This window comes from Gastrolobium bilobum, unplaced genomic scaffold (genome assembly GCF_033153095.1).
Source record: "Gastrolobium bilobum isolate Gb01-03AN ecotype WA unplaced genomic scaffold, APGP_CSIRO_Gbil_v1 utg1570, whole genome shotgun sequence".
In the NCBI taxonomy this organism is placed as follows: Eukaryota; Viridiplantae; Streptophyta; class Magnoliopsida; order Fabales; family Fabaceae; genus Gastrolobium; species Gastrolobium bilobum.
In genome coordinates, this window is record NW_026897563.1 from 274,501 (window position 1) to 301,600 (window position 27,100).

At 38.8% G+C, this 27,100-nt stretch overlaps 1 protein-coding gene across 1 annotated transcript; it reads right to left on the minus strand.

Annotated features, from left to right (window-relative positions):
- Window positions 1-11,891: 11,891 nt before the first annotated feature.
- On the minus strand, window positions 11,892-13,660 carry LOC133308100 (protein MAIN-LIKE 2-like). Its single transcript, XM_061508691.1, has 4 exons — window positions 13,122-13,660; window positions 12,870-13,026; window positions 12,386-12,454; window positions 11,892-12,098 (listed from the first exon to the last, which is right to left on the minus strand). The coding sequence occupies exons 1-4, from the start codon at window positions 13,658-13,660 to the stop codon at window positions 11,892-11,894; spliced, it is 972 nt and encodes a 323-aa protein (XP_061364675.1).
- Window positions 13,661-27,100: the final 13,440 nt, after the last annotated feature.

Below are 27,100 nucleotides of genomic sequence, written 5' to 3' on the forward strand. Positions count from 1 at the left end.
ATGGATTAGCAGCATAACTTTTTTTTTTTTTTTTGTTAGCAAAACTTATTATTATTATTGAAATGCACAGAATGAATTTTTAATATATTATATAAAAGGCTCTTTAATTTTCCTAAAAAAAAAAAAAAAAAGGCTCTTTAATTTTCCTAGAATTTATAAACATTTTTTCACAGAAAAAAGTCCATTTATTACGTGAGTTGTATCACTGTATGTTATGATCGGGACATTGATAATTTTTAATTTATTTATATTATTAAAAAATGTATTATTTATTTTAATTTCTTTTTACAATCAAAATCCTAATTTATAGGGTTCAATCGGAAGTGTAAAGGGGATTAAACCTATGTAATTTAGAGAATATTATATTATTTCTTAAAGTGTATTCTAATAATAGTAATAACATTAAAAGTATTATTAATAATAAAAGGAAATATAAAGAAAAAAACACTGCTCCTTACATTCCTATGTATTAATTTATTGCTTATTTCTTTTGGGTGTCATTTCTTTATTTATAGCTATGAAGGCCAAAGAATGAAATTAAACATAAAAAGCTAATAGGCTTTGGTCTTTATTGTTGAATAATTTTGAGTAAGGTATAATGACTTTTTGACCCTTTTGTCCCTCATTAATTAATTAATAACTAATTTGCCCCTCTCCAGAACTATCCATCATCCTGGCCCCATTTAGTCGATCAACTTGCACTTTTAATCGACTAAATGGTCAGAATTCAGAAAACATGAATCACGAGATTTAGTCGACTACATCCTCACCTTGATCGACTACATTTCGAGCACTTTTAATCGACTAAGGACATTATTTAGTCGATTAAAAGTCGCAGAAAACCCTATATCCAGCCCTCTCTCGGTCTCATTTGCAATATTTTCGTTTTGTACCCCCTCTATCTCTTGTTTGTCAGTTGTGATCCTTCCAATAACGATTCCATTTCATCCCACTATCTCTAAATCATAGTAATTGTGAAATCATTGTCATTCACCTTATTTTCTCATTTGTTTCCCCCAAAACCCTAAAATCCAATTCCTACCCCCAAATTCGTGTGAAAGATGAGCTCAGACCCAAACATGTATGTTACAATGATCTACTATGATGGAAAGAATTATGAAGGCCCCAACGGTGTTCAATTTGAAGGAAAAACAAAAATGTTGAAAATCAAACGGGGCACTACGTACAATGAGCTTAAAGGGAGGATTCACCAAAAATTGGGGCTACAAGGCAGCCAGTGCGTTCAACGGATGATCACCAGGGTAGAGTCTACAGTTGGTAAGGATGCTATACTCTACATTGGTAATGATATATGTGACGATGAAGATGTGGAATGTGTCATAGATGCAATTGTGGACCGAAAATTTCAAAACTTTATTGAGATATATGTTGAAATAGACTGTGGTCAATCTTCATCTGCACCTGTGCATGAAAGAAATCAAAGTCAAGAAGACAGAGTGGTCGGTTTATCTGCACCTGCACCTGTCTTAAGTCAGATAACACTGAGGGAAATAGACGAGGATGAGGATGAGCATGAGGAGGATATGGACAGTGAAGACGACGGTGAACCCGAGAGTGTTATTCTGTTGGGTGACACCCAAGATACGGACGTAGAGGGAAATTTTGACGCTGACACAAATTCAGGAAACCTGAGTTCCTAGGTTATGCCACCACTCCGTGTTGACCCTGTTAGCAGTGGTAAGATAGTAAATGTTTTTAAATGAATATTTCATATTTGTGTTATCATTCGTACTGACGAATAACTCCTGTAATTTGGACGTAGGTTCCGAGATTGAGCCGTTTTGGAACGAAATCCCACATTATTCCTTCATTAATTGGGCTCACCCTAATGATGAGACGGAGATATTGTATGGCGACGATGACTTCCACGGTGGCTGGCAATTAGGGGATCCATTATATTTGTACCAGGATTCTCGAAGTAAATCTGAAATGCAACATGCAGTCAAATTATATTGAATGAACGCTCATCGTACTGTTGTGGTGATAAAAAGTGATGACCATAGATTTGTGATGAAGTGTCGACACCATAATGATGGTTGTCCCTGGTACGTGCGGGCTATGTTGCCCAAGAATGGAAATACTTGGGTTGTTAGTAAGTGGGGTAAAGAACACACCTGCCTAAACCAAGGCCTTACCCGGACCATAGACAGTTGGATTCTGATGTAATCTATGCAGCCATTATAAGTATGTATTACGCGATGTTTGGTTACATTAGTTATGTTTATGTTTTTTTTACGGTATATTTATTGACTGTGTTGACTTCGATTTTTTTATAGGTATGTTAAAAGAAGATCCATCTCCGAAACCAGTTCTTATTCAGGAGAGGGTACAACGTTTGTATGGATATAACATATCTTATAGGAAGACTTGGAAGTAAGATGAAGGCCATTGTGAAATTGTTTGGCGACTGGGATAAATCATATGCCTTCTTACCTGGTTGGTTGACCTACATGACACAGACTAATCCTGGTTCTGTGTTCAAGATTGATACGGACCAGTGTTGTGACGAACGACGTGTGTACACTGATAAGGCTGTCTTTCGCAGGTATTTTGGACTTTTCACCAGTGCATTGAGGCTTTCAAATATTGTAAACCCATAATCCAAATTGATGGCACGCACCTGTACGGGAAATACAAAGGTACCCTCCTGATTGCTACGTCACAGGATGGTGATGGATACATTATGCCTATTGCGTTTGCCATTGTTCCACCGGGTGAGAGATTGGATGATTGGTTGTGGTTTCTTAGCCTCATGCGTTTCCATGTCACACATAGGCATGGTCTATGTCTAATATCCGATTGTCACCCCAGCATCATCAGGGCTGTGAAGGATCATGCCGGTTGGCAGCCTCCATTTGCGTATCACGTGTTTTGTCTTTGTCACATTGGAAGCAACTTTAACACTAAGTTTAGGGACGTGGAATTGAAGAAAACGCTGATGAAACTAGGTATACAATTTTCCTAAATGTGTACATGTTGTATGTAATGTTGTTTATGTATAACTCATTCAATTTGTCTTCATTTTTTGCAGGTTACATGTGTTCGAAGATTCATTTTGATATAAGATTTCAAGAATTTGTCGACAGTAACCCACAAGTAGCTTCATGGATAGATCAGATTCCCAAAGAGAAATGGTGCAGGTCTTATGATGAGGAGGGCCGAAGGTTTGGTCATATGATGACTAACCTATCTGAGTGTATCAATAAGGTCCTAAGGGGTGCACGTAATTTGCCAATAACGGCATTGGTCAAGATGACGCAAAGTAGACTTGTTGAGTATTTTGTCAAGAAGCGTGAAAAGATCCAAAAAGCAAAGGAAAATGGCTGGAGAATTGCAAAAAAGGTTGAGGACTTCTTACAAAAGAATGATCAGTTTATTGTCAGTCTCCGAGTCCGTGTTTTTGATAAAGACTTGCAGTTGTTTTAAGTTGAGGATGCCTACGATCAATCTACGCATGATGCCGACGACATTATGAGGGTTGACTTGCTAAATCGTAAATGTCAATATGGACGGTTCACAGCTAGACGATTTCCTTGCAGTCATGTGCTAGCAGTGTGCAAGGTTGAAAAATTGAACCACAATGACTATGTCGATCCTGTGTTCTCAATTACACAAATTAAGAAGGTCTATGCTGCACATTGGTATCCAATGGGTAATGAGTTGTTGATTCCAGAAATAGATGGTCCAACAATTATCCCAAATGCATCTTTGGTTCGTGCACAAGGAAGACCGAAGTCTACAAGGATACAGAATGAGATGGATTGGGTTGAGTCCCAACCCACAAGCAGTCAAAGTAGATGTAGCACTTGCAAGCAAATTGGTCACAATAAACGTACATGCCCTATGAGGATTAGACAGAGTTGAACCAATGTTATGCATGTATTTATGAAGTTGATGTTAGTGAGCACCATGGGAGGGAGCTAATGTGTTTATAGTTTAGTTCATGTAATTATGTTATGAAACTTTATGTTACAATGTGTACTGTATGTTACTTTATGTTGTTTGTATGTTGATTTGTATTCAAATTAGTAATATTGGCCCATATTGATAGATTGAAACTCATAACAATTACTAATATGACCCCAAAATGAATTCACCAAGTTTCGGGGAGCGTAAACAAACGGTTTCCATCAATACGTACCCAATAATGCATACGAATGGAACATATACTTTTTTGTACCCCAAATTATGTTCCCCAAGTCATAATATGCATGTACATTAGTGTCCAATCGGTTCCATGCCAAAAAATTTCGAGGAAAACAGAATGGGGAACCCAAAAAATTATGTTCGATCAACCCTGGTTTATTACATAACAGGTTTCCTCGAATTTTTTTGGCATGGAACCGATTGTACACTAATGTACACGCATATTATGACTTGGGGAACATAATTTGGGGTACAAAAAAGTATTGTGGCGGTTATAAACCATATATGTACATGTATTGGCTAAATGTTGGTTTAGGGTACCCGAAACTTGGTAAAGTCATTTAACTCTCTTACGAGTGACTGTTCTGAGTTGCATTAGACATTTTAGACCTGTTGGGATGTAATTAGACCCAAATTGAAAATTTTCATGGAAAAATACCATGATCCTTCATGTGGTAAACAATGAAAATGACATAAATAAGTAATAAGTAACAACAAAGTTGATAACATTAAATAGTTTAGCCCCTAAACATAATACCATATAAACTACAAATGTCAAATAAGAAGACCGAAGTCAATTACATAACAACATACACTACAAACGGAAAATAAAAACATAAACCCTAAATCTAATCCTCCTCCTCCTCCTCCTCGGACGTTGTCTCCTCGTCATGCTCATCTGACACATCAGCCCCCTGCCCTGCAACATCCTCAACCTGCTGTCCTCGTCCAAGCTCTAGACGAGCAAGCCTATCTTCAACACCCTTGAACCTTCCTTGTACGTGTCCAAACCTTTCATTCCCTTTCTGGATGTGACTTTTCCTCCATTTTTTGTGTTTCAGCGCCATTTTTCCTATTTTCTTCAGCGTGGCGTTTATGCCCTTCATGACATCACGCAATGAAAACCCACCCTCAGGCTCAGCTATATCCTGCAAGTCAGTCTCATCATCATCGTCATCATCATCCTCCACCTCGGGCTCAACCATGTCTGCAGGTGGAGCAACATCAGGAACCTCAACATCAGCCCCACCTGTGAACTGCCACACACCCGTTTGTATGTTCTTTGTCATCTTGTACTGCTCCAGGAGACGCTTTCCAAACTTGCAAGTATACCATGTGGTCTTCTTCAAGGTCACATTGCCCATGGGAACACCAAAGTGACCCAATATCCTCTGAACAAGACAAGCAAATGGAAGTGCACCCTTGTGTTTGGCCTTAAACATAATCCAACAGATGTAGTGCCTCCAGTTCACCGAAGTACCATGTCGGATAGCCCACACGATGGGAATGTGATGTTCCAACACCCTGGAATGATTGAACGCTCGCGGAAACAAAATGTGGGTGATGACATAGTGTAGTATACGAGACTCCACAGTAAGCAACTCCACCGTATAGTGCATGTGTTGTCCACGGACTCTTCTCTGCTCCTGCACGACATCACCTCGTGTATATCCTGGAAGTGTGACGTTGCTATCTGCGTCATATTCCACAGTCTGCGCAGAATCAAAGTCATACCTCAGTAACTCCAACCATACCGGAGCCGTCATGATGATCTCCACCCCGCAGACCCTCGACTTCAGCTCACCCTGTACCTAGCTGAGGTTATTGTAGAAGGCCCATATGTGTAGCTCTGAATATGGACACAACAGTTCAGCCAAAACCCTAAGATGTGCTCCCTCCAACCAGCTCACAATGTTAAAACCTTCCGCTTCAAAAAATGTTGTATCAAGTGATTTGGCCAGACATATGGGTCGGTTAGCATGGTCACGGACAAATGCATCATGAACCAAGGGGTCATGCTCAGACAAGTATCCGAATGGGAGGTCGACAGGAGCAAACTCTTCGTCTTGTGGCCTTTACGAAGACGGCCAGTCTTGTCGTACCTTTGTGCGTCTCTCATTTTCCACGTTATCTGATCTTCTACGGCCAGCCATGGGAACAACGGTACCTACAATGCAAGTGGAACCAATATCAATGGACAATAACAATATCAAAAAATTTCAAAATTCAATATAAAAATCAAACCCTAACCCTAACCCTAACCCCAACCCTAAAATAAAACAGCCAACACACCCCTAAACCCTAACATACAAACAAAACCCCTAAGCCTAAACCCGAACAAAAAACAGAAACCCTAGCCCTAACCCTAACCTAACACATAAACCCTAGCCCTAACCCTCACATCAAACTCAACACCCTACTCCTAACATAAAGCCACAAAAACTCAAACAACCTTATACCATAAACAAGAAATAAAAAAAAAAACAGAAACCAAAGCATGGAGAAAAAAAAAAAACCAAAACTTAAAACCAAATGCAAGTCAGAAAACGTTACCTACAATGTCAATTTCGCAAGTTGTGAACCAATGATGGTGCAATCGGACCTTCAAGGGGATGGGATTCGGACTTGGTTGAAGAGAGGGGTTCTTGGAGCCTTATTAATCGACTAGGGTTTGAAAATAACCCCCTTTGCGAAATGGGGGGGTTTTTAAAAAACCGGATTTGCGACTTTTAATCGACTAAATAATGTCTTTAGTCGATTAAAAGTGCTCGAAATGTAGTCGATCAAGGTGAGGATGTAGTCGACTAAATCTCGTGATTCATGTTTTCTGCATTTTGACCATTTAGTCGATTAAAAGTGCAAGTTGATCGACTAAATGAGGGCAGGATGGTGGATAGTTCTGGGGGAGGGGCAAATTGGTTATTAATTAATTAATGAGGGGCAAAAGGGTCAAAAAGCCTAATTTTTTTAGCGTAGTCACAATTTTAGTGGGTACCATATTTAAAAAAGAAAATTAAAATCTTCATACATAGTACGAGAAGTACTTTTTTATGTAATATGAGAAAAGTGTTATCAGTTTATAAATTAAAAAATAAATACAAAATTTCATCATCACCTGTTAAATTTTAACATGAAATGATCGAATTTCCAAATTGTACAAATAGAAAGAATTTACCATTAGGGTGTATTTGGTACAAGAGAAATTTTTTGGTATCCGAGAATCACGATTACTGTGAATACACTAGAAATTGAGTTTACTCGGAATATTACGAAAAAGGTGTTTGGTTCGCCAAAAAGTTACCGAGAATATTGGGTAAAGATTACTAATTTCATGTTTTTTTAGAACGCAATATGACTTGAAATATGAGGTTATTTTACAAAAATAACCCCAAACTATTTTTACTTTTATAATTGATAGATTGGGTCTAGGTTTTAATGTGTTGGGGTATTTTTGTCTAAAAAATTGTTGTTGTGCTTTCCCTTTACTTGGAATTCTGAATTACCATATTATTTTTGGTAATATGAATAATGACTTTTCTTTGTAAATCAAATTACCGGTAAACCTTGGATATCCGGAAACTGATTTTTGTTACTTCTACCAAATATGGTAATTAACGTTTACCAAAGAAAATTTACCAGTAATCTTCTTGATACCCTTGTACCAAACACACCCTTAAAGAAAGTGTGAGACTCGGTAAGAATGACACAGTCATCTGTACCAGTAGGAACAGTGACCATTTTGCCACTGTTCATCATATTATTTACCAGAATGCCACGCGCACAGTAAAAATTCCCAAAATGCCACGCGGGCTAATTCGCTACACAGTATAGCGAATTATGCCTGCTGATGTGTCACCTCCCCAATGGCCACGTAATTCGCTACACAGTGTAGCGAAATACGTGGTCAAATGGTCAGACTCCCCAGTCAACATGATGGACACGTGTCACAGTCCTGTTGGACACATAATTCGCTACCCTGTGTAGCAAATTATGTGTCAGATGGGTCAGTTCATGTCAAGTCAAAGTCAGGCCACGTGTCAACACCCCACGTAATTCGTTGTACCATGTAGCGAATTATGGGACAATTTTTGCTGTGACTCATAGCGAATTAGCAACGTATCTGACACATCAGAGCCAAGTGTCATCCCCCCAATAATTCGCTAGGGGGCATAGCGAATTACGAGCAGTAATTTGCTACCTCACATAGCGAATTAAGTACTATATATGTTTCCATTTTAGGTGTGAACCACCAAGTGCGGAAATTTTCCATTTATGTGAGCTTTACTACTTTTGTGTTGTTGTTGAATCTGAGTTTTTTTTCCACTTTTGTAGGATCAGTGAGGGTAGGAATGATTTAATAACTACTGTTTATTATAATGGGAGAAAATATTTTGGTCCAAACGGGCAAGTTTTTGAATGTGATGCAAAAATATTTCACATGAGCCCAACATGCAATCTTCACGAGCTGAAGAAGATAATATACAAGAAGTTGAGATTACAACGTGGTCAAACTCTTGCTCGGTTGACCGCTATATGTGACTCGGGTAACCCCGTGCAATGGGTTGGCATGGAAATTGTCGAAGATGAAGATGTAACGTTAGAATTAGATGCAAGCACTTCTGAACACGGCGATTCAAGATTTATTGAATTGTATGCAGAAGTCAACTACGGTGGACAATCAAGCAGTCAACTTTCTCCACCATCCACTGACATCATCGACATAAACATGGTGCCAGTGGTTAATCCGGAAGATGAGGACGCGTTCCCCACGCTTGCACCACCAACTCAACAAATTTTTGATGAAATCTTGCCGGCCCACGACATGTACGATCCATCTTGGCATACAGATAGTTCCGAGGAAGAGCTGGATGAAGGTCTTGTTCCGGACAGCGAGTCATCGGATACAGATGTCGATGGTGATTTTGATTGTTGTCCGTCTACTGCAGTTAGTCAACCAATTCCATCGCCAGGCATTGTCGAAATGCAAGACCCTCCAGTTGCAGGTACGCAACCATTAATGACGTATAATAAATTATTAAACTACACTAATATTGGGGTTTTGGATATGTTATTATGCAGGAAATGCTAAAGTACCATTTTGGTTTGGAATTAGCCATTTCACGAATGTTAATATGGAATATCCAGATCAAGAATTGGATGATATGCATGGAGCACAAATACCTAACTGGCAGATGGGCAACGAGCTATATAAGGACCAACTGTTTGACACCAAGCAAGATGTACACATGGAAATTAAACAATATTGTATGGAAAATCATCGCACTACAGTCGTAGAGTAAAGTGATATGAAAAGGTTGGTAATGGTTTGTCAAAATCTTAACACCGGTTGTCTATGGAGGATGAGAGCATACCAAAAAAAAAGGTGATAGTGAATGGGTTATAGGCGTATGGAACAACGAACACACATGTGTTAGTCAGACACTTACCCAAGATCACAAGCAGTTGGACTCAAATCTCATTTGTTCATTGATCTTAGGTGCATACAGTTATTACTATTAAATTTATAAATAATATGTCCCTGCTTGACTAATACATTGTTGTTTGACCACATATAGAAATGATAAGAGAGGAGCCCAGTGTCAAAATTGGGCTTATCCAAGAAAGGATAGCTACTAGCCTTGGATTCCATATATCGTATAGGAATGCATGAAAGGAAAAGCAAAAGGCTATTGTAAAAGTATTTGGTGACTGGGACGAGTCCTATGCGTTCCTACCTAGGTGGTTGGATTACATGTTGCGTTTTTCTCCAGGATCTGCCTATAAGTTGGATTTGCGTGACCATTTCATTTATGGATGCCTAGACCAAGCTCACAAGGTGTTCAGAAGGGTGTTTTGAACATTTAAACAGTGTTGTGAAGCATTCAATTATTGCAAGACAATTATCCTGATTGATGGTACCCATCTATATGGCAAATATCGTGGAACCCTCATGATTGCTACAGTTGTTGATGGCAACAATTACATTCTTCCTATTGCATTCGCTATCGTGTCTATGGAGAATACTGACAACTGGTCGTGGTTCTTAGCACTTATTCGAATACATGTTATGCAAAAACACGGAATCTGTCTAATTTCTGATCGGCATGCGGGAATCTTGTCTGCAGTCAACAATGCTGATCTAGGATGGTCTCCACCACAGGCATACCATGTGTATTGCCTTCGCCACGTGGCCAGTAATTTCAATCACAAATTCAAGAATGTTATGTTGAAGAAGCAGTTGAAGAAGTTAGGTTTGTTTTCGATTTGTCTGATTCGTATAATGCACCTCCGTTTGTAATTTTTGTGTGTGCTATGTGTAGGATATACAACATCGCGCTTGGACTTTGATGCTAGTTTAGAGAAGTTTAAAGAAACAAGCCCTCAAATAGCTGCTCGGATTGATCGCATCCCGAAAGAGAAGTGGAGTATCTCTTACGATGAACAAGGAAGAAGGTTTGGCCACATGACAACAAATCTGTCAGAGTGTGTTAATAAAGTTATAAAGGGGCGCGAAACCTCCCAATTACCTCACCTGTGCGTATAACTTACAGTAGACTGGTGGCATATTTTTTGGAGCACGGACAGGAAGCCCGTGAGGAGATTGGGAGAGGTAATCGCTTCGCTAAAGTCATGTGGCGAGCATATGTGGACAATCAACGTAAAGCTGCTACACATTATGTAACTTCTTATGACGCACAAAGGACAAGACTTGAAGTGCAAGAGTCGTATAATGTACGGACTCATCTCGGCGGTAAAAAATGGTCGGTTTCGTTATCTGATCATACATGTCAGTGTGGTGAGTTCACTGCTTTCAGGTTCCCTTGTAGCCATGTCATTGCGGCATGTACATCCACGCATCACGATCCCACACAGTGCATAAACCCTGCATACAGTTCCAAGAATCAATGTGAAATTTATTCTCTTCAATGATATCCAATTGGTAACGAGGATTTCATACCACCATTTGCACAGGCAACAATTATACCACATGTCTCTATGAGACGTCAACGAAGAAGGCCTAGAAGTACACGTATTCACAATGAAATGGATTCACGAGAAGGCGCCATTACTCGAACAAGGTACAGTTATTGTAGGGAGGTGGGGCATAATAAACGGCATTGTCCTTCGCTACAGCAACCACAACAGTGACCATACATATTATTAGTATTAATTGCAATCGTATGTTATGTATTTCAATATTCGCAAAACTAGTTATATATGTATCAAATGTGTGCTATGTACCATATTTATTATTATAATTTCCATTTTATTGTACAAAATGTGTTCCATATTCGCGGCGACAATCAAAATTAGTCCTGTAGTACTCATCAACGAGAGTCTGCCGACATTTGCATACACCCATAATTATAAATGTCAAATGTATTCAAAAAAAAAAAAAAGTAAATGTCAAATGTGCCCATAATATAAGCAAAGTAAACAACAATAATGATAGCAAAAATCTAAATACATAAGTCGCGCAGATCATATACAATCCAACGCAGGCATAAAATAACCATAAATAAGAGTCCACAGTCCTTTTACAATATCCAACAAAATGTAAATACGCCTTACACAACAAAATAACACATCAGTGCTCTCGAGCATGATACCCCGCACATTTAGACTGATCATGGTTAAATGGTGACAGCACGCAAGTAAACTTGGCCTGTCTATGGGGGTTTCTCCTAATCCCCTGAACATCAGCACCATCAGCACCAGGAACATGTACGGCAACATCAGGACCAGGAACACCATCACCAGCAGCAACAACATGGGGGGTCATAATTCGCCTCCCCCATAGCCTCGGCCAAATCCTGAGCTGAAAACTCCCCTAATGGCTGAGAATGTGGTGACTGCAAAAAGCTCGTGGAGTATGCTGTCGGAGTGGCTATAACCGAGTCAGAATCCTCTGCCTCTGCCTGTGCATGAACATGAGCATGTGGCTAAGCATGTGAATGTGATGGATCCTGTGGTGGAACAGTTGGCCTGTAGTACTCTGTGAATGAGTCTAAGCCCTGAGTAGGCTGTGAACTACTATCGCCTGCATACATGGGATACGACTGAGATGGAAACCCATACTGACCCATAGGTGGAACTGTCGACCAGGGTGGATACTGTTCAGGATGAAACCCAGGCTGTGCACCGGAAAACTGCAGGGGCCACCAATATTGCTGAGATGGACCTGCTGGAAAACAAGGAGAATAATACATCCCGGCGGGACGGGGGGCATGGGAGGGACAACAACAGGCGTATCAGCAACAAGAGGCGTGGAATGGTGAAGCGGAAAACCCTCGATACGCGCACGTCAAGTACGACGCTGGACAGGCGAAGGGTCCTGCGTAGTACGGACCACAGGTGGGGCTGCGGGCTGGCCAAGATCTGTCAATCTGGTAATATCATTTCACGCTGCGAGGCATCTGAGTGCCTCGTGATAGACCTGATCCATAGTGAACGATACTCGGCCCTCTGGAGAAGCCATTTGGACCACCATCTCCGCACGATCGGCCTGTAGGACAGACATGAATTAACTTGTTAGTAAATGTAAAATAACTTGTTAAAAGCATGCATGGAGTATTACAACATACCACATGTGTCGCAACCGTAGTCCTGCAGGTCATCCATCTATGAGTCACTCTATGATACCATCTAATATACTCATTGTTAACAGATAGGTGGCCCTCATCTCCCTGCGCAAGAGGCAAGAGGTCCTGTAGTACCATAGAATCCTTGTCCTCCTACTGAGCGATGTAGAATCCATGTCGATCCCTCCAATCTACGTCTATCTTACCAGTAATGCTAATCGTCAGCAGGTCAAGACAACTAATCGGACCTTGGGGAATAGGCTGCTGACATCCAAACTGCCGTAGAATTCGATCGAGCTGCTGGTAAACAACGATCTAGTAACAAATAAGTGGACACACAGAAAGCCATCTGCGGGCGGTGTCAGAAGGAGGTGCATTAACTTCGAAGCTCAGGTACGGTCTCCAACGAAAATCCCGTCTATGCATAACGTCCATACGATGGCGGCACCTGAGAATGTGTGTAAAAACAGTCTGCCGCACATCATAAAAGTTAAACCTGCAACAATTTGGCCACATGTATAAACATACTATAACATTAAAAAATTAACAGCCTGCAATATGAATAAGTAACATATACAACAGTGCAATAACCTGGCTCCATAAATGGCATGCTCATCAGACACCTCGGGTAGTGGAGGAGAGATAGACGGGAATCTGGTCCACACCCATAATTGCAATAAGAGTGCAAAATCACCCATTTCTGAACGTCCCATGTCAGTCACTTTGCACAATTCCTTATATAAGAAGGCAAGAACTGCAGAGCCCCAACTGAAGGTTCCACACAGCTGGAAATCGTCCAGATATAATACATATCTGGCAGAAACGAAGCTGGAGGCAGTGTCGACAAACAGGGTCCCGCCTAGTATGCGTAAAATTAATGCGCGAGTATATCTCATACGATCAACCTCAGTGGCGGCGTGGCCTGCATAATGCTGAAACCTCTCCCGTAGGAAGTGGAGACCCAACAAACCTCCAGACAGATCCCTACCAGCCTGTGGATTAACTCTTAAAAAGTCACTGACCATCTGCCTAAATGGATGCCGTCCGTGGCGCCCGGACACAACCTCACCATCAGTGGGAAATCCTAGTAGATGATGCGCATCCTCCATGGTAATGGTGACCTCGCCCATAGTCATATGAAATGTCCGTGTCTCTGGGCACCATCGCTAGACTAGCGCAGACACAAGTGCATGGTCTATCTGAAATCATAAAAATATATGGTCAATCAGCAATGAAAATTTTATTAGAACAATGCCATATTCCAAGGTTTTTTCATAGTGATACAATAAAAAATTTACTAACCTCATGGTTGTGCAAGCGCGCAATATGGTAGAACCCAGCCTGCATCAGCCATGGCTGAATCTCCTCGGGAATGTCAAGGTGATTATGCGTCGCAACATGTCGCACATTAATCACACGATCCTGGACATTCGGGTCTTCACAGGTGTTCCACGCATGTGTGGATATATGTTTGTCCTGAAGAGTCAGAAGAGTACGGTCTTCCGGCCCAGGTCAATCACGTTGCGTGGAGACCCAGGACGAGGTGCCTCATCATGCTCCATAGATCTATTAAAAAGAATAATTAAATCATGATAGCGATAATTTAAAAATTTTAAATGCATAAAAAATTAATTAAGTAAATGGAATGCATTACAATTAAAGGATTACAACTATTTTTTTATGACTTACATAAATTAACTAATTATGGAGCTACATAAATTAAATTATTAACTCGAATATTATTCATAAACAAAGAATTAAAAAAATTTAACTAAATAAATTAATAGAAGACCCAATTTAAGTTTATGCTTGAAATAAATTAAAAAATTTGCTAACCTAACGTTTCTAAATCAACACGCACATTAATAAAAAATGTATTAAAGCATAAATAATAAATTAAACCTAAGATTTTATGCGTTAATAAATTCATATAATTACCAACCTAAGGTTTCAAATATCGAATTTAAAAAATATTTATACATTATTAAAGTTTAAATAATTAATTAATAAATTATTTTATTTACACATAACCATTTATACGTAAAAAAAATTAACACATATACTGTCCTAAGGTTTCAAAGATCAAAATTAATTTTTTTTTATAAATTATTAAAGTAAAATTTATTGATATAAAAATTAAATTATTTAGACCTAACCATTCATGCGTAAAATAAATTAACACATTTACTAACCTATGGTTTCAAATACCAACATTAAATAATATTCAAAAAATATAAAAGCATAAATAAAAAATTAAATAAATTAGACCTAACCTTTTATGCGTTAAAATAAATTCATATAATTACCAACCTAAGGTTTCAAATATCAAAATTAAAAAATATTTATAAATTATTAACGTTTAAAAATTAATTAAAAAATTTAATTATGTAGACCTAACCATTCATTCAATTGTAAAATAATTTAACACATTTATTAACCTAACGTTTCAAATACCAACATTAAATAATATTCATAAAATATTCGAGCATAAATAAAAATTAATTAAATTAGACCTAAGCATTTAAGCGTGAAATTAATTAACATATTTTACTAGCCTAAGTTTTCAAATACCTCAATTAAATAACAGTACAAATGTATTAAGGCATAAATAATAAATTAAATAATTTATCCGTAACCATTTATGTATGAAATAAAATTACCACATTTTTTTTTTTATAAATAAAAGGCCTAAGCCCAAACAAACAAAAGAAAAAAACAGACAGAATTTGGCTTTGGGATGTTTGGTTTTGGGATTTTGATGAGTTTGATAGGCAAATGAGAGGTGGCTTTCTAAGATCACCATGTTTGGGAGGTGGGGGTTTCTGAATTTGGCTACATAAATCTGATCGCTAAGAAGCTGTGTTTCGACGTCTATTTTTGTTAATAGCTGGCTAACAAGTTCCCACGTGATATATGGTATTCTCCATTTGCTACCTAAATCAGCCAAAAGTGTAATCACTATATGACTAGCGTACCCCTGAACTGCGCGCGAAACTGTACAATGTGCAGTGAAACTGTACTATTCGATTCATTGAAAATGAACAACCACTGCGTGGATATAAATCAAAGAATTAAAAGGGAAGGAAGCTATCATAAACCCAACACGCTAAACAAGCAAACTAATTTTAAAAAAAATTAAAACCAAAAACAAATGAATGAAATGAATATGAATAGAGAGAAAAAAAATTTACGATATACATCTTACTACCAAAGGAGATACCCCTTTTTCTGCATGGATTTCCTTCAACAATGACCCGAACTTCAAAAGGTTATCTTTGGAGAACCACTGAAGCTTCAATTTAAGAGAGCCTGGAGCTGTGTTTCCACGACTGGCAGCTTCAAGGTTCATTCTGGTAGAGGGATGAAATTTTGCCATTGGGGATTGACAAATATGTTTACGGGTTAAGGGTCCCATGCCTCCTACATAAATTTGTACGAAATAGGGTTATTTTCGTAAATGTTACTTTTTTTCCCATTTATATCTTATCTACACCCAAACATAGACTTTATAAAAGTTACCTAATTTTCTTATCTAATTTTTTTCCAACGAAACAACTTTTTTTACATTTTCCTACCAAACATAATCCTCCAACCATTTGCCTATGCATAACATTTTCCTATTATTCATAAAATTTCTCCTCAACCAAACGCCCTCCTAAGGACTACAAACCACCTCACGTGGTCTACTAACAGAAGTCAAATCGACAAGCAACAAAAGGTAAACACCAGGAGGAGGATCCCACCATAATCTTCTATCAGGCTACTCTTGATCATCAAGTAAAAAATTGGCCAACCAATCAGCAACAGTATTACATTCTCTAAATGTATGACGAAATGAGACTGTCCAATCCTTCTAAATCCAAATCCGTATACGAGATATCAGATGACACTCACGAATTGCTATATCATTCTTGGATAGCAGAGTGATTACATTAGAAGAATCACTTTCAATAATCACATTGCGATAGCCTGAGCTCCAAGCCATCTCCAAGCCCCTAAGCACCCCCCACAATTCCGCTTGGAAAGCATTACAAATCCCCAACCTATATGCATAACCACCCAACCATCTCCCATTGGCATCCCTCATCACACCACCACAAGCAGCAGAACCAGGAGTACCACGAGCAGCACCATCGAAATTGATTTTAATCATACCATTATTAGGAAACTACCATGAAATATTCAAAATCATAGTTCTTCTTTTAGCAAATCAGTTTGATTGAGTATAACAAGCATGCTGAATATCCTCAACAAGATTTCTAATAGTCTTTACCCTATCAATAACCGAAGACATGTGAGAGCCATGAAATACTTCATTTCTCCACACCCAAAACTTCCAACAAGCTACAAAAAAATGGACAACCAATTCTACAAAGAACTAGCTGCAGACTGCAGATTATAATTAAAATGAAGCCAAAAGTCGAGATCCCCCAGAAAAAACTATCACCATGCTCAGATGGCACCAAGCACACCCAAACTGAATAAACATGCGGACAATCCCTTAGGGAATGGAAGACTGTCTCTTTCTCTAAGCCACAAATCGGACACAAATCATCACCATTACCCCAAAGAGCAGTTCGAGGTCACAGACATGACCAATTATGCCTATTATTGCCAACCGAATTAACCTGATCCAGAAGAGAAGAATGAACAACTTTGACAGATACACCAACATGACCATCCAAACTCCACAAACACCTATCAGGACCATCTGCATCACTAGGGGGAAGAGTACCAAGCAAAACATTGAGAATGTTACTAGAGAACCATTGATTTAACCGCAACCAGTCCCACTCCCCATCTGCTGTAACCATATCTGCAACTTTAACATCAGACCGCACAATAGAATCTCTCCTGAGAGAACAATCAATTAAAGATTGAATGGGAAATATCCATTTTTCCTCCCAGAAATTAATACTTCTACCATCACCTAAATCCCAAGCTAAATTACCTTCCATACTCTTCCAAACTCAGCAAATATTCTTCCAGAAAACTGAATCACCATTGGAAGCTTTAAAATATCCAATTCTTCTAGAATTAGCTACATATTTAGCCCGCAACACTTGGTTCCACAGCTGGTCAGGATCTGTCATAAATAGCCAAGCCCTCTTAGCAAGAAAAACATCATTCATCAACTCCATTCGTTTCAAGCCCAAACCACCAAATTTTTTAGACAATGTGATTGTATCCCAACTAATAAAATGGTTTTTCCTAACATTATCCATATCCCCCCAAATAAAATTCCTCTGAATTTGTTCTAACCTCATACAAATTGAAGAAGGAATTTCGGTGCTTTGCATTTGAAAATAAGGGATAGCAGCCAAAAATGAATTTGACAATGTAATTCGGCCAGCTTGAGACAAGCTTTTCTGATTCCAGCCATTAAGCTTACCTCTAACTTTTTCCACAATCCCATCAAAAATATCCTTAGAAGCCCTACTATGTCTCATCATTGACCACATTTACTAACCTAAGGTTTCAAATATTAACATTAAATAATATAACACATTTACTAACCTAAAGTTTCAAGTATCAACATTAAATAATATAACATATTTACTAAACTAATGTTTCAAGTATCAGTATAAAATAATATAACACATTTATAAAAGCATAATTAATAAAATAAATATATTATAAAAGCAACAAAAAAATAACCTTGTAGAGTGAGAAAGCACTTAGAGAGAGAGGGAGTGAGGTAGAGATTGAGAGGAAATGGTGGGGGGAGGGGTGGGGACCGTGGAGTTTAAATAGAAAAACAGATGCACATAATTCGCTACCCTGTGTAGCGAATTTATGCATGGTTGACACATGTCTGACATGCGCAGTGGAGCAGGTGACCGTTGCCACGTATTTCGCTACACAGTGTAGCAAAATATTGGTGGCTTGACACGTGTCCATCATGTTGACTGGGGAGTCTGACCATTTGACCACGTATTTCGCTACACTATGTAGCGAATTACATGGCCATTGGGGAAGTGGCACATCATCAGGCATAATTTGCTACACTGTGTAGCGAATTAGCCCGCGTGGCATTTTGGGAATTTTTACTGTGCGCGTGGCATTCTGGTAAATAATATGATGAACAGTGGCAAAATGGTCACTGTTCCGTACCAGTAGGGAATAAAAAAATAGAAAGAATGTCGCACTTACAAGCGGTAAGAAGAAAAAAAATGAAAGCCAGGGGTTAAAAAATAAAAAACACATGGTCACCATTTTAATAGCTCAACCATAAGCAACTCCCTCATACAACTGTTTTTGTGAAGCGATGATTGATTGTTTAAGAAGTACACGCGACTAAAATCTTGCACAAGGAAAACAAAGAACATGACCAAGGCATTTCATGAATGGCGAAAATGAAAAATTATTACCAGGATACATCATACACATTATACAGTGAACAATTGTTTATCATATGCTCACATTTAATTTGAACGTTGAAGCTCTATAAAGCTCTATAAGCTCAGATGTACGTGATTAAAAACAAGAAATGCAATATAAATTGCATTTAACGAGACTGAAGGGTGTTTGATCAACATCAACATCAACAACACATTTCCCCCAAATTAATTGGGGTCGGTGGTAGATGATCCCAAATGAAAGATACAAAAAAGTTGAAAAAAATAGAATAGTAATAATATATATATATATATATATATATATATATATATATAAAAGTAAAAAAAGAAAGGGAAAAGAAGAAGAGGGGGAAATGAAGGGGAAAAGGACTAAAAAGGGACCATCTGGAACATAGGAATAACAACGGGTCTAACCCTCCACCATGCTTATAGCTTTTCTCCATTCCGTTATAAGGCATACTGTCCGCCAATCTATATCCCACTCCATTAAATCTTGTTTTACTACCTTCCCCCAATTAAGTTTCGGTCTACCACTACCTTTTATTGTGTTGAGCTCTTGGTAACAAACTTCTGTTCTTACGGGAGCATCTAGGGGCCTTCTCATTACGTGCCCAAACCACCTCAATCTATGTTCTCTCATCTTCTCAGCCACCGGTAGTACTCCTACCTTTCGTCGAATATCTTCATTTCTTATCTTATCCATTCTCGTATAACCACACATCCACCTTAACATCCTCATCTCTGTTACTCCCATTTTATGCTCATGTTGCCTATGTGCTGGCCAGCATTCAGCTCCATATAGCATTGCAAGTCTTACTGCTGTTTTATAGAATTTTCCTTTTAACTTAAGGGAGATTTTGCGGTCACACAAAAACCCAGATGCCCTGTGCCATTTCATCCACCCTGCTCTGATTGTATGATGTACATCCTCATCAATCTCTCCACCTTTTTGCAAAATGGAGCCCAGGTATTCAAAAGCGTCTTTCTTAGGTATCTCTTGACCACTTAGATGCATGGGATCTTGGTCTACATCTCTTACCAGAGAAAACTCACACTTCAGATACTCAGTCTTGCTTCGACTTAATGTGAATCCTTTAGATTCCAATGTGCTTCTCCATAATTCAAGTTTTCTATTAACATCATCCTTTCTCTCATCAATAAGCACAATATCGTCTGCAAAAAGCATACACCATGGCACTTCCTCTTGAATATCTTTTGTTAGTTCATCCATAACTAAGGCAAAGAGATAAGGACTTAGAGCCGACCATTGGTGTACACTTACCGTGATAGGAAAATAACTTGATGTTCCGTTACAAGCTTTTACACATGTAGTAGCCCCATTATACATATCCTTGATTGCCTTTAGATACTTTGATGGTACATTTTTCTTCTCCAGAACCCACCATAAAACTTTCCTTGGAACCCTATCGTATGCTTTCTCAAGGTCTATGAACACCATATGTAAGTCCTTCTTCTTTTCTCGATATCTTTCCATTAGTTGTCGCATCAAGAAAATGGCTTCCATGGTACATCTTCCTGGCATAAATCCAAATTGATTTACAGAAACCTTGGTATCTCTCCTCAAGCGATGCTCAATAACCTTCTCCCACAACTTCATAGTATGGCTCATTAGCTTAATGTCTCTATAGTTTGAACAATTCTGTATATCTCTCTTGTTTTTGTAGATAGGCACAATCATACTTTTCCTCCATGCATCAGGCATCTTATTAGTCTGGAGAATCTTATTGAAAAGATTGGTCAACCATTTTATTGCCACATCCCCCAGGCCTCTTCAAACTTCAATAGGGACACCATCAGGTCCCAAGGCTTTAGTAGTCTTCATCCTCTTTAAAGCCTCCTTAACTTCATGTGTATTAATTCTGCGCACAAATCTTCTATTCAAATCATCATAAGCGTCCTCCAAGCTCACCTCGTTTATATCTCCATCCCTATTAAACAGCTTGTTGAAGTAGTTCATCAATCTTTCATTTACATCTTCATCTCTCACCAAAAGTTTTTGATTTTCATCCTTGATTCATCTAACCTGGGTGAGGTCTTCACTTTTCTTATCCCTTATTTTTGCAAGTTTATATATACCTTTTTCACCATCCTTTCTCCCAAGATTTTTATACAAATCAGCGAAAACCTTGCCTCTAGCTTCTCGCACTGCTTTCTTTGCATTTTTCTCGCCAATCTAAACTTTTGTAAGTTCTCTTCACTGGGAATTTTATGCAAAGATCTAAAGCACTCATTCTTATGTTTAATTGCCTCTTGCACCTCTCCATTCCACCACCATGTTTTCTTTGTATGAAATCCATCTCCTTTGCTTTCTCCCAACACCCTCCTTCCCATATTTTGAATACACTTAGCCATCTCATTCCATATTGCATTTGCTCCTCCATCAAACTCCCAAGGTCCTTCGTGCAACATTCTTTCATTGAACTATCTATTTTTTCCCTCCTTAAGCTTTCACCACCTTATCCTCGGGTTCTGAGCCCTCTTCCTCATTGTAAGTACTTTGTTGAACCGAACCTCCAAGACTACCAGCTTATGTTGCGTAGCGACACACTTTCCAGGGTAGACCTTACAGTCGATACAAGAAGTTCTATCTTCTCTTCTAGCCAGAAAGAAATCAATCTGACTACGATTTTGGCCACTATGATATGTGATTAGATGTGACTCCCTTTTTCGAAAAAAGGTGTTCACTAGCATCAAATCATAGGCTAGTGCAACATTCAAGATATCTTCTCCAGTCTCGTTTCTCGTCCCATAGCCAAAACCTCCATGGATTCTATCAAAACCTCCATTGCTTTTACCAACATGACCATTTAGATCTCCTCATAAGAAAATCTTTTCCTCTCGAGGTATTCCCCTCAACATCTCCTCCAAGTCTTCCCAAAATTGGATTTTATCAATTGGTTGCAATCCAACTTGGGGTGCATACACACTGAGGATATTCAGGATTAAATCACCCACTATAAGCTTAACCAGAATAATTATGTCGCCTTTCCTTTTGACGTCCATAACTTTATCTCTGAAACTTTTATCGATCATAATTCCAACACCCTTTCGACTCTTGTTAATACCTATGTACCATAACTTGAAACCAGTTCCATCCATTTCCTTGGCCTTTTCTCCAGCCCACTTACTCGTTAAACAATATTCACTTTCCTTCTAGCAAAAACATCTGCTAACTCCCTCAATTTACTCGTTAAGGAAAAAAAAATTTACTAGAAAAATGTAATTACAAGGAAAAAAGTTTAGTAAAAAAGTTTAAAAAAATTGTTTGATACCGCAAAATATTACTGAAAAAATTAAGTTAAATATCCTGAAGAGGGGTAATCTTGTCACCTTTTTCATCCACTTTTTGCATTTATCCGATTTTCAAGGAAATACCACGTTGGAAGTTGCATTCCTTAAGGGGGCGTTTGGTAGAGGAGATATTTTTTTTTACCGGGGAATCATAATTAATGGGAATATGGTAGGAAAGTAAGTTTGATAGAAATTTTTTAAAAAAGTTGTTTGGTTGACCGAAATATTACTGGAGAAATTTATTTAAATTTGCAAAGTCTATGTTTGGTTGAATGAAAAACAGTGATGGGAAAATATGTTAAATTGACGAAAATACCCCCATTATAAATTTTTTACTTATCGGTACTAATCAATTCAAATTTTTCGCCTACTATCCCTTCTTCTCCCTCTGCTAGTTTTTTTTATTACTTCTTACAAAATTAAAACAACCATATTTTGCTATTTTGCTTTGTTTGAACTTAAAGTGCCCCTCCTTAAAAATTGTGAATCCTTGACCACATCTTATCTCTTCCAACTCTCAAGATTTTCACAGAAGTGGATAATATCGATATTATTTTATTTTCTTCTTTGCATATAAATGGACCAAAATGCCCAGAGCTGCAGACGAGATCTCACTTTAAACGCATGAGGGTCAAATTGGTCCATAACTTTTGCCCCATTTTTCACTTCCCCATTTATCCCAAAATACCATATCTCAAATAGGTTTTTTTTTTTTTTTTTTGGAAACATACAAGAGAAAGGAAGAAAAAACTACCTAGCTGCTCTGGGTCTCTCAAGACCCATCCTATCCTTAGCTAATAGATCATAACAGTCATAAGGAGGCAGTTGACTAACAAGGATATCACTCTTAATAGTTAGAGCTTGGTGAGCCATCCAATCGGCCACCATATTGCCCTCCCTGAGGGTGTGATTCAGATGAAGGTTCAAATTTCGCTCCATAAGCTCTCTTACTTTATTACCAATAGGAGCCATCGGGTGGTCATTTCTGCTATCTTGCTCTATGAATTCCATCACTTGAGAGGACTCTCCTTCCAAAATGACGCTTCTAAAGCAGCCTCCTAAGCTAATTTCAAACTTGTAAACATGCTCCATAATTCAGCTCTAAAGGAGTGGCCCTGTCAGAGGTTCTTTGAAAAACCCAAGACCCAATCTCCTTTGTAGTCTCTAATCACCCCACCACAACTAGAATTTTGCCCTCCCAAGGAACTTGCTCCATCTACATTCAATTTCAGCCACCCAGGAGGAGGAGGGTTCCATTTTATCATTTGCAATTGGCAAGGTTTTTGGATTAACCTTCCTGCTGTCATTGTATTTTTAGCTGTTACGTAGCTTTCAAGATAACCCAGGATACTACGAATGCTTCTTTGGGTGTTAGGTTGGATCCCATTGAAGACATTCCTTTCTCTCCAAATAAACCAACAACATATACCAAAAAAGAGATCCCAGTTTTTGATTCTTGATCCAGTATTTTCCTTCTTTATGTTTTCTTCAATCCGAGCCCTTAAAGGCTTAGTACAGAACGACAACCAATTAGTGGGAGTTACCAAGGCTTTCCAAATATTTTTGGACCAGATACAGTCTCTGTCATCGAGGGCAAAGGAAAGTTTGGGCTCTACTTGGACCATCCCACTTCCAAATTATTTTCCAGTTGAAGTTCGGTTGAGCAATTTGGGGGCTCCTTAACCTGTAGTAAGCAAATTTAACAGTGAAACATCCATCATTTGTGTCAGCCCAGCAAACCCGATCCTCCCCATTTTCCTGATTTGCTGGCATAATGCTATCAATCAGCTCACATACTTCAGGGTTCATCCACTCCCTCATTTTCGGCCAGTCCCAAGTACCATCATTTTAAACAAAATTTGACACTTTTTCTTGGAGAAGGATCTCAGGAATATCCTCAGATAATTGCCCTTGGAGACTATCAACATTCGGAATCCAAGGATCTAACCAAAAACAGGTTTTTCCTTATTTCCCACATTGATTTTTGATTGAGCCTTTAACCTCAGGCCAGATTTTTACAACTCATTTCCAAAGAATGGAGCTGTTGTAGGAGGCTTTGATTTCTGGAATTAAACCATCTCCCATTTTGTACTTGTTTTTTAGAACTTGTACCCAAAAAGCATCATGCTTTGTGAGGATTCCGAAACCAATCTTCATGAGGAAAGCTTTATTAACTTCTCTTATTGATTTAAGACCCAAACCACCATCTTCTTTCGGATTGCAGACTCTTTTCCAAGCCACATGATGGGGACTATTCTCCTTGTTCCCTGAATTCCACAAGAAACTTCGAGTGGTCTTTTCAATCTCATCACAAGTTCCAAGGGGTAGGAGGTTTGTTTGCATGGCATACATTGGAAGAGTAGAGAGCACTGATTGAGCAAGCACAATCCTGCCAGCCAGAGATAAAGTTCTTTTCTTCCAAGACTCTAACTTCCGGTTCACTCTCTCCATGATGTGACTGAAGCTACCTTTTGTAGCTCTCTTATGATGAAGGTTAATACCTAGATATTTACCCAGTTCACTAGTTAGGCCAAACCCCAACTCATTACTCAGTTCAGTAGCATGGTTGTGGTTTACATTTTTTGACATGAAAACTCTAGTCTTCGCAGCACTAATGCTTTGACCAGAGCAGTCACAGAAACAGTTGAGAATTTTCTTCATGATCCTAGCTTGCTTCAAAGACGCCTCCCCAAACAACAGAAGGTCATCAGCAAAAAATAGGTGGGAGATCGGAGGAACATTCTTCCTTAAGACCACTGGTTTCCACTCTTTTTGTTCCTTCGCCATGCTGATTAGGTGGGCAAGCCGCTCTATACAGAGGACAAAAAGATAAGGTGATAGAGGATCACCTTGTCTTACTCCTCTAGTCGGTTTGAATTCTCTTGTAGTTGCTCAATTCCACAACACATTCATTGTACAGGTTGACACACAGCTCATAATAATGCTTATTAGAGGCACCAGAAGCTCGATTTCCTGGAGGGTATCAAGAATGAAATCCATCCAAGTTTGTCCTAAGCTTTTTCCAAATCAACTTTAATGGCCATCCAACCCTTTTTTCCTTTCTTGGATCTTATAGATTTGATGATTTCTTGGGAAATTATTATATTATCAGAGCTATGCCTCCCTTTCACAAAGCTGCATTGGTTCGGCATGTTCATGTGGTTCCTTAGCCTATTTGATATCAGCTTTGTAATGATTTTGTAGATTACATTACAAAGACTGATAGGCCGGAGTTGTCTCACAGATTCAGAGCAATCAACCTTTGGTATCAGACATAGGAGGGTCTGGTTGATAGTACTAACACTGCCATGATTAATAAAGGCTTCTTTCACCACCTCGCAGACAGTCTTGCCCACCTTGTCCCACTGAGTTTGGAAAAAGAGTGCATTAAGACCATCAGCTCCTGGAGATTTATAGCTACCAAATGGAAACACCACTTTTTTAATTTCCTCAACCGTAGGCATGGCCATAAGCCTCTTGAGGCTTTGGTTTCTAAGCTTGGAGAAGGACCCTTTCACAGGAAAAGCAGGTTTGCAAGTAACCTCCTCAGAATACAGGTTTTCAAAGTAGCTAGAAATCATATTTTCCAGAAGTTTCAGTTCACCCATCCAGTTACCATTGCTATCCTTCAAGGAATCAATTCTATTTGCTCTTCGTCTTGCTACTGTTGTGGAGTGGAAGAATTTCGAATTTCTATCCCCAAATTTGTGCCATTTACATCTCGATCTTTGGAACCAAAGGATTTCCTCACGTAAGTAAATTTCATTTAACTCCTTCCAAAGGTTGCTCTGAATATCTTCTAAGTATGAGTCATGATACCTGCTAAGCCTCTCATCAATGCCTTTAAGTCTAGCATGCAGCTTAAACTTCCTACGATTTGCTTCCTTGTACGTCTCATTGTGCCACTTTGAAGCTTCTTTTTTAAACTTTTCACAAGCTACCCTCCAGACCGCAACTTCCCCCCAGCAGTTGTTAATAATGCCTTGAAAGGATTCACAAGTCAACCAAGATGCCATGAACCGGAACGGTCTAGTATTGTTTGGATCTCGAGGGGGAATACCATTTAAGAGAATAATCGGACGATGATCAAAGCTATAAAAGGGGAGGTGAGACAGAAACCTGTTGGGAAAGCTCAGGTTCCAATTTTCATTGCTACAAGCTCTGTCTAATCTCTCAAATAGTTTTCCCCTCTTCCAAGTATATTTAGGTCCTTTGAACCCAATGTTAGAAAGGTTACACTCATCCAAACAGTTCTGAAAATCTTTCATCGAAGCCCAATTAGGTTCAGGGCCTCCAGTCTTTTCCTCTATGTTAAGATAAGAGTTCAAATCTCCCATTGTTAGCCAGGCATCATGATTGCTAATACTCAGATCCTGAAGGCCTTCCCAGAGAGTTCTTCTCTCTATGCACCTCGGACTAGCATAGATGAAATTTATCATCTCTTCTTTTCTAGACTCTTTCCAAACCAAAGAAGTATGGATAAATTGATGATGAGAGGAGAGAATACTAATTTTCACCTCCTCATTGTTCCATAAGAGCCACAAGCCTCATGAGAATCCAACCGCTTCTTGGATATGATGATTGTTGAAACCCAACTTGGAAATACACCTTTTAGCTTTTTCTCCGCTAATTCGAGTTTCCATAAGGCACAGAACCTTAATTCTAAACTTTTTTGTCATATCTTGAATAAGGGGGGTCAAACCTTTCTTGCTTGCTCCCCTCACGTTCCAAGTGCACACTAACATAAAAAACATATTAAAAATGTAACTCAGCGAACCCATCCGAGGACAAGTTACTTTTTGATCTCTGAGAAGACCTTTATACCACCCAGGGTAAACAAGTTTTCATCAACTTCTTTCCCTTCTGCTGTCTGAGAGAATCTTCTCATCAATTCCAGAG

Excerpts from the sequence above, each read along its gene's own strand:
- LOC133308100 (XM_061508691.1), bottom strand. The coding sequence starts at position 13,660 with ATGGGCGAGGTCACCATTACCATGGAGGATGCGCATCATCTACTAGGA. Across the intron at positions 12,455-12,869 it reads CCGCCCGCAGATGGCTTTCT|GCCGATCGTGCGGAGATGGT; the intron begins GTGTGTCCACTT and ends TCTGTCCTACAG. Across the intron at positions 12,099-12,385 it reads TATCGTTCACTATGGATCAG|TTTTCCGGTGCACAGCCTGG; the intron begins GTCTATCACGAG and ends TGGCCCCTGCAG.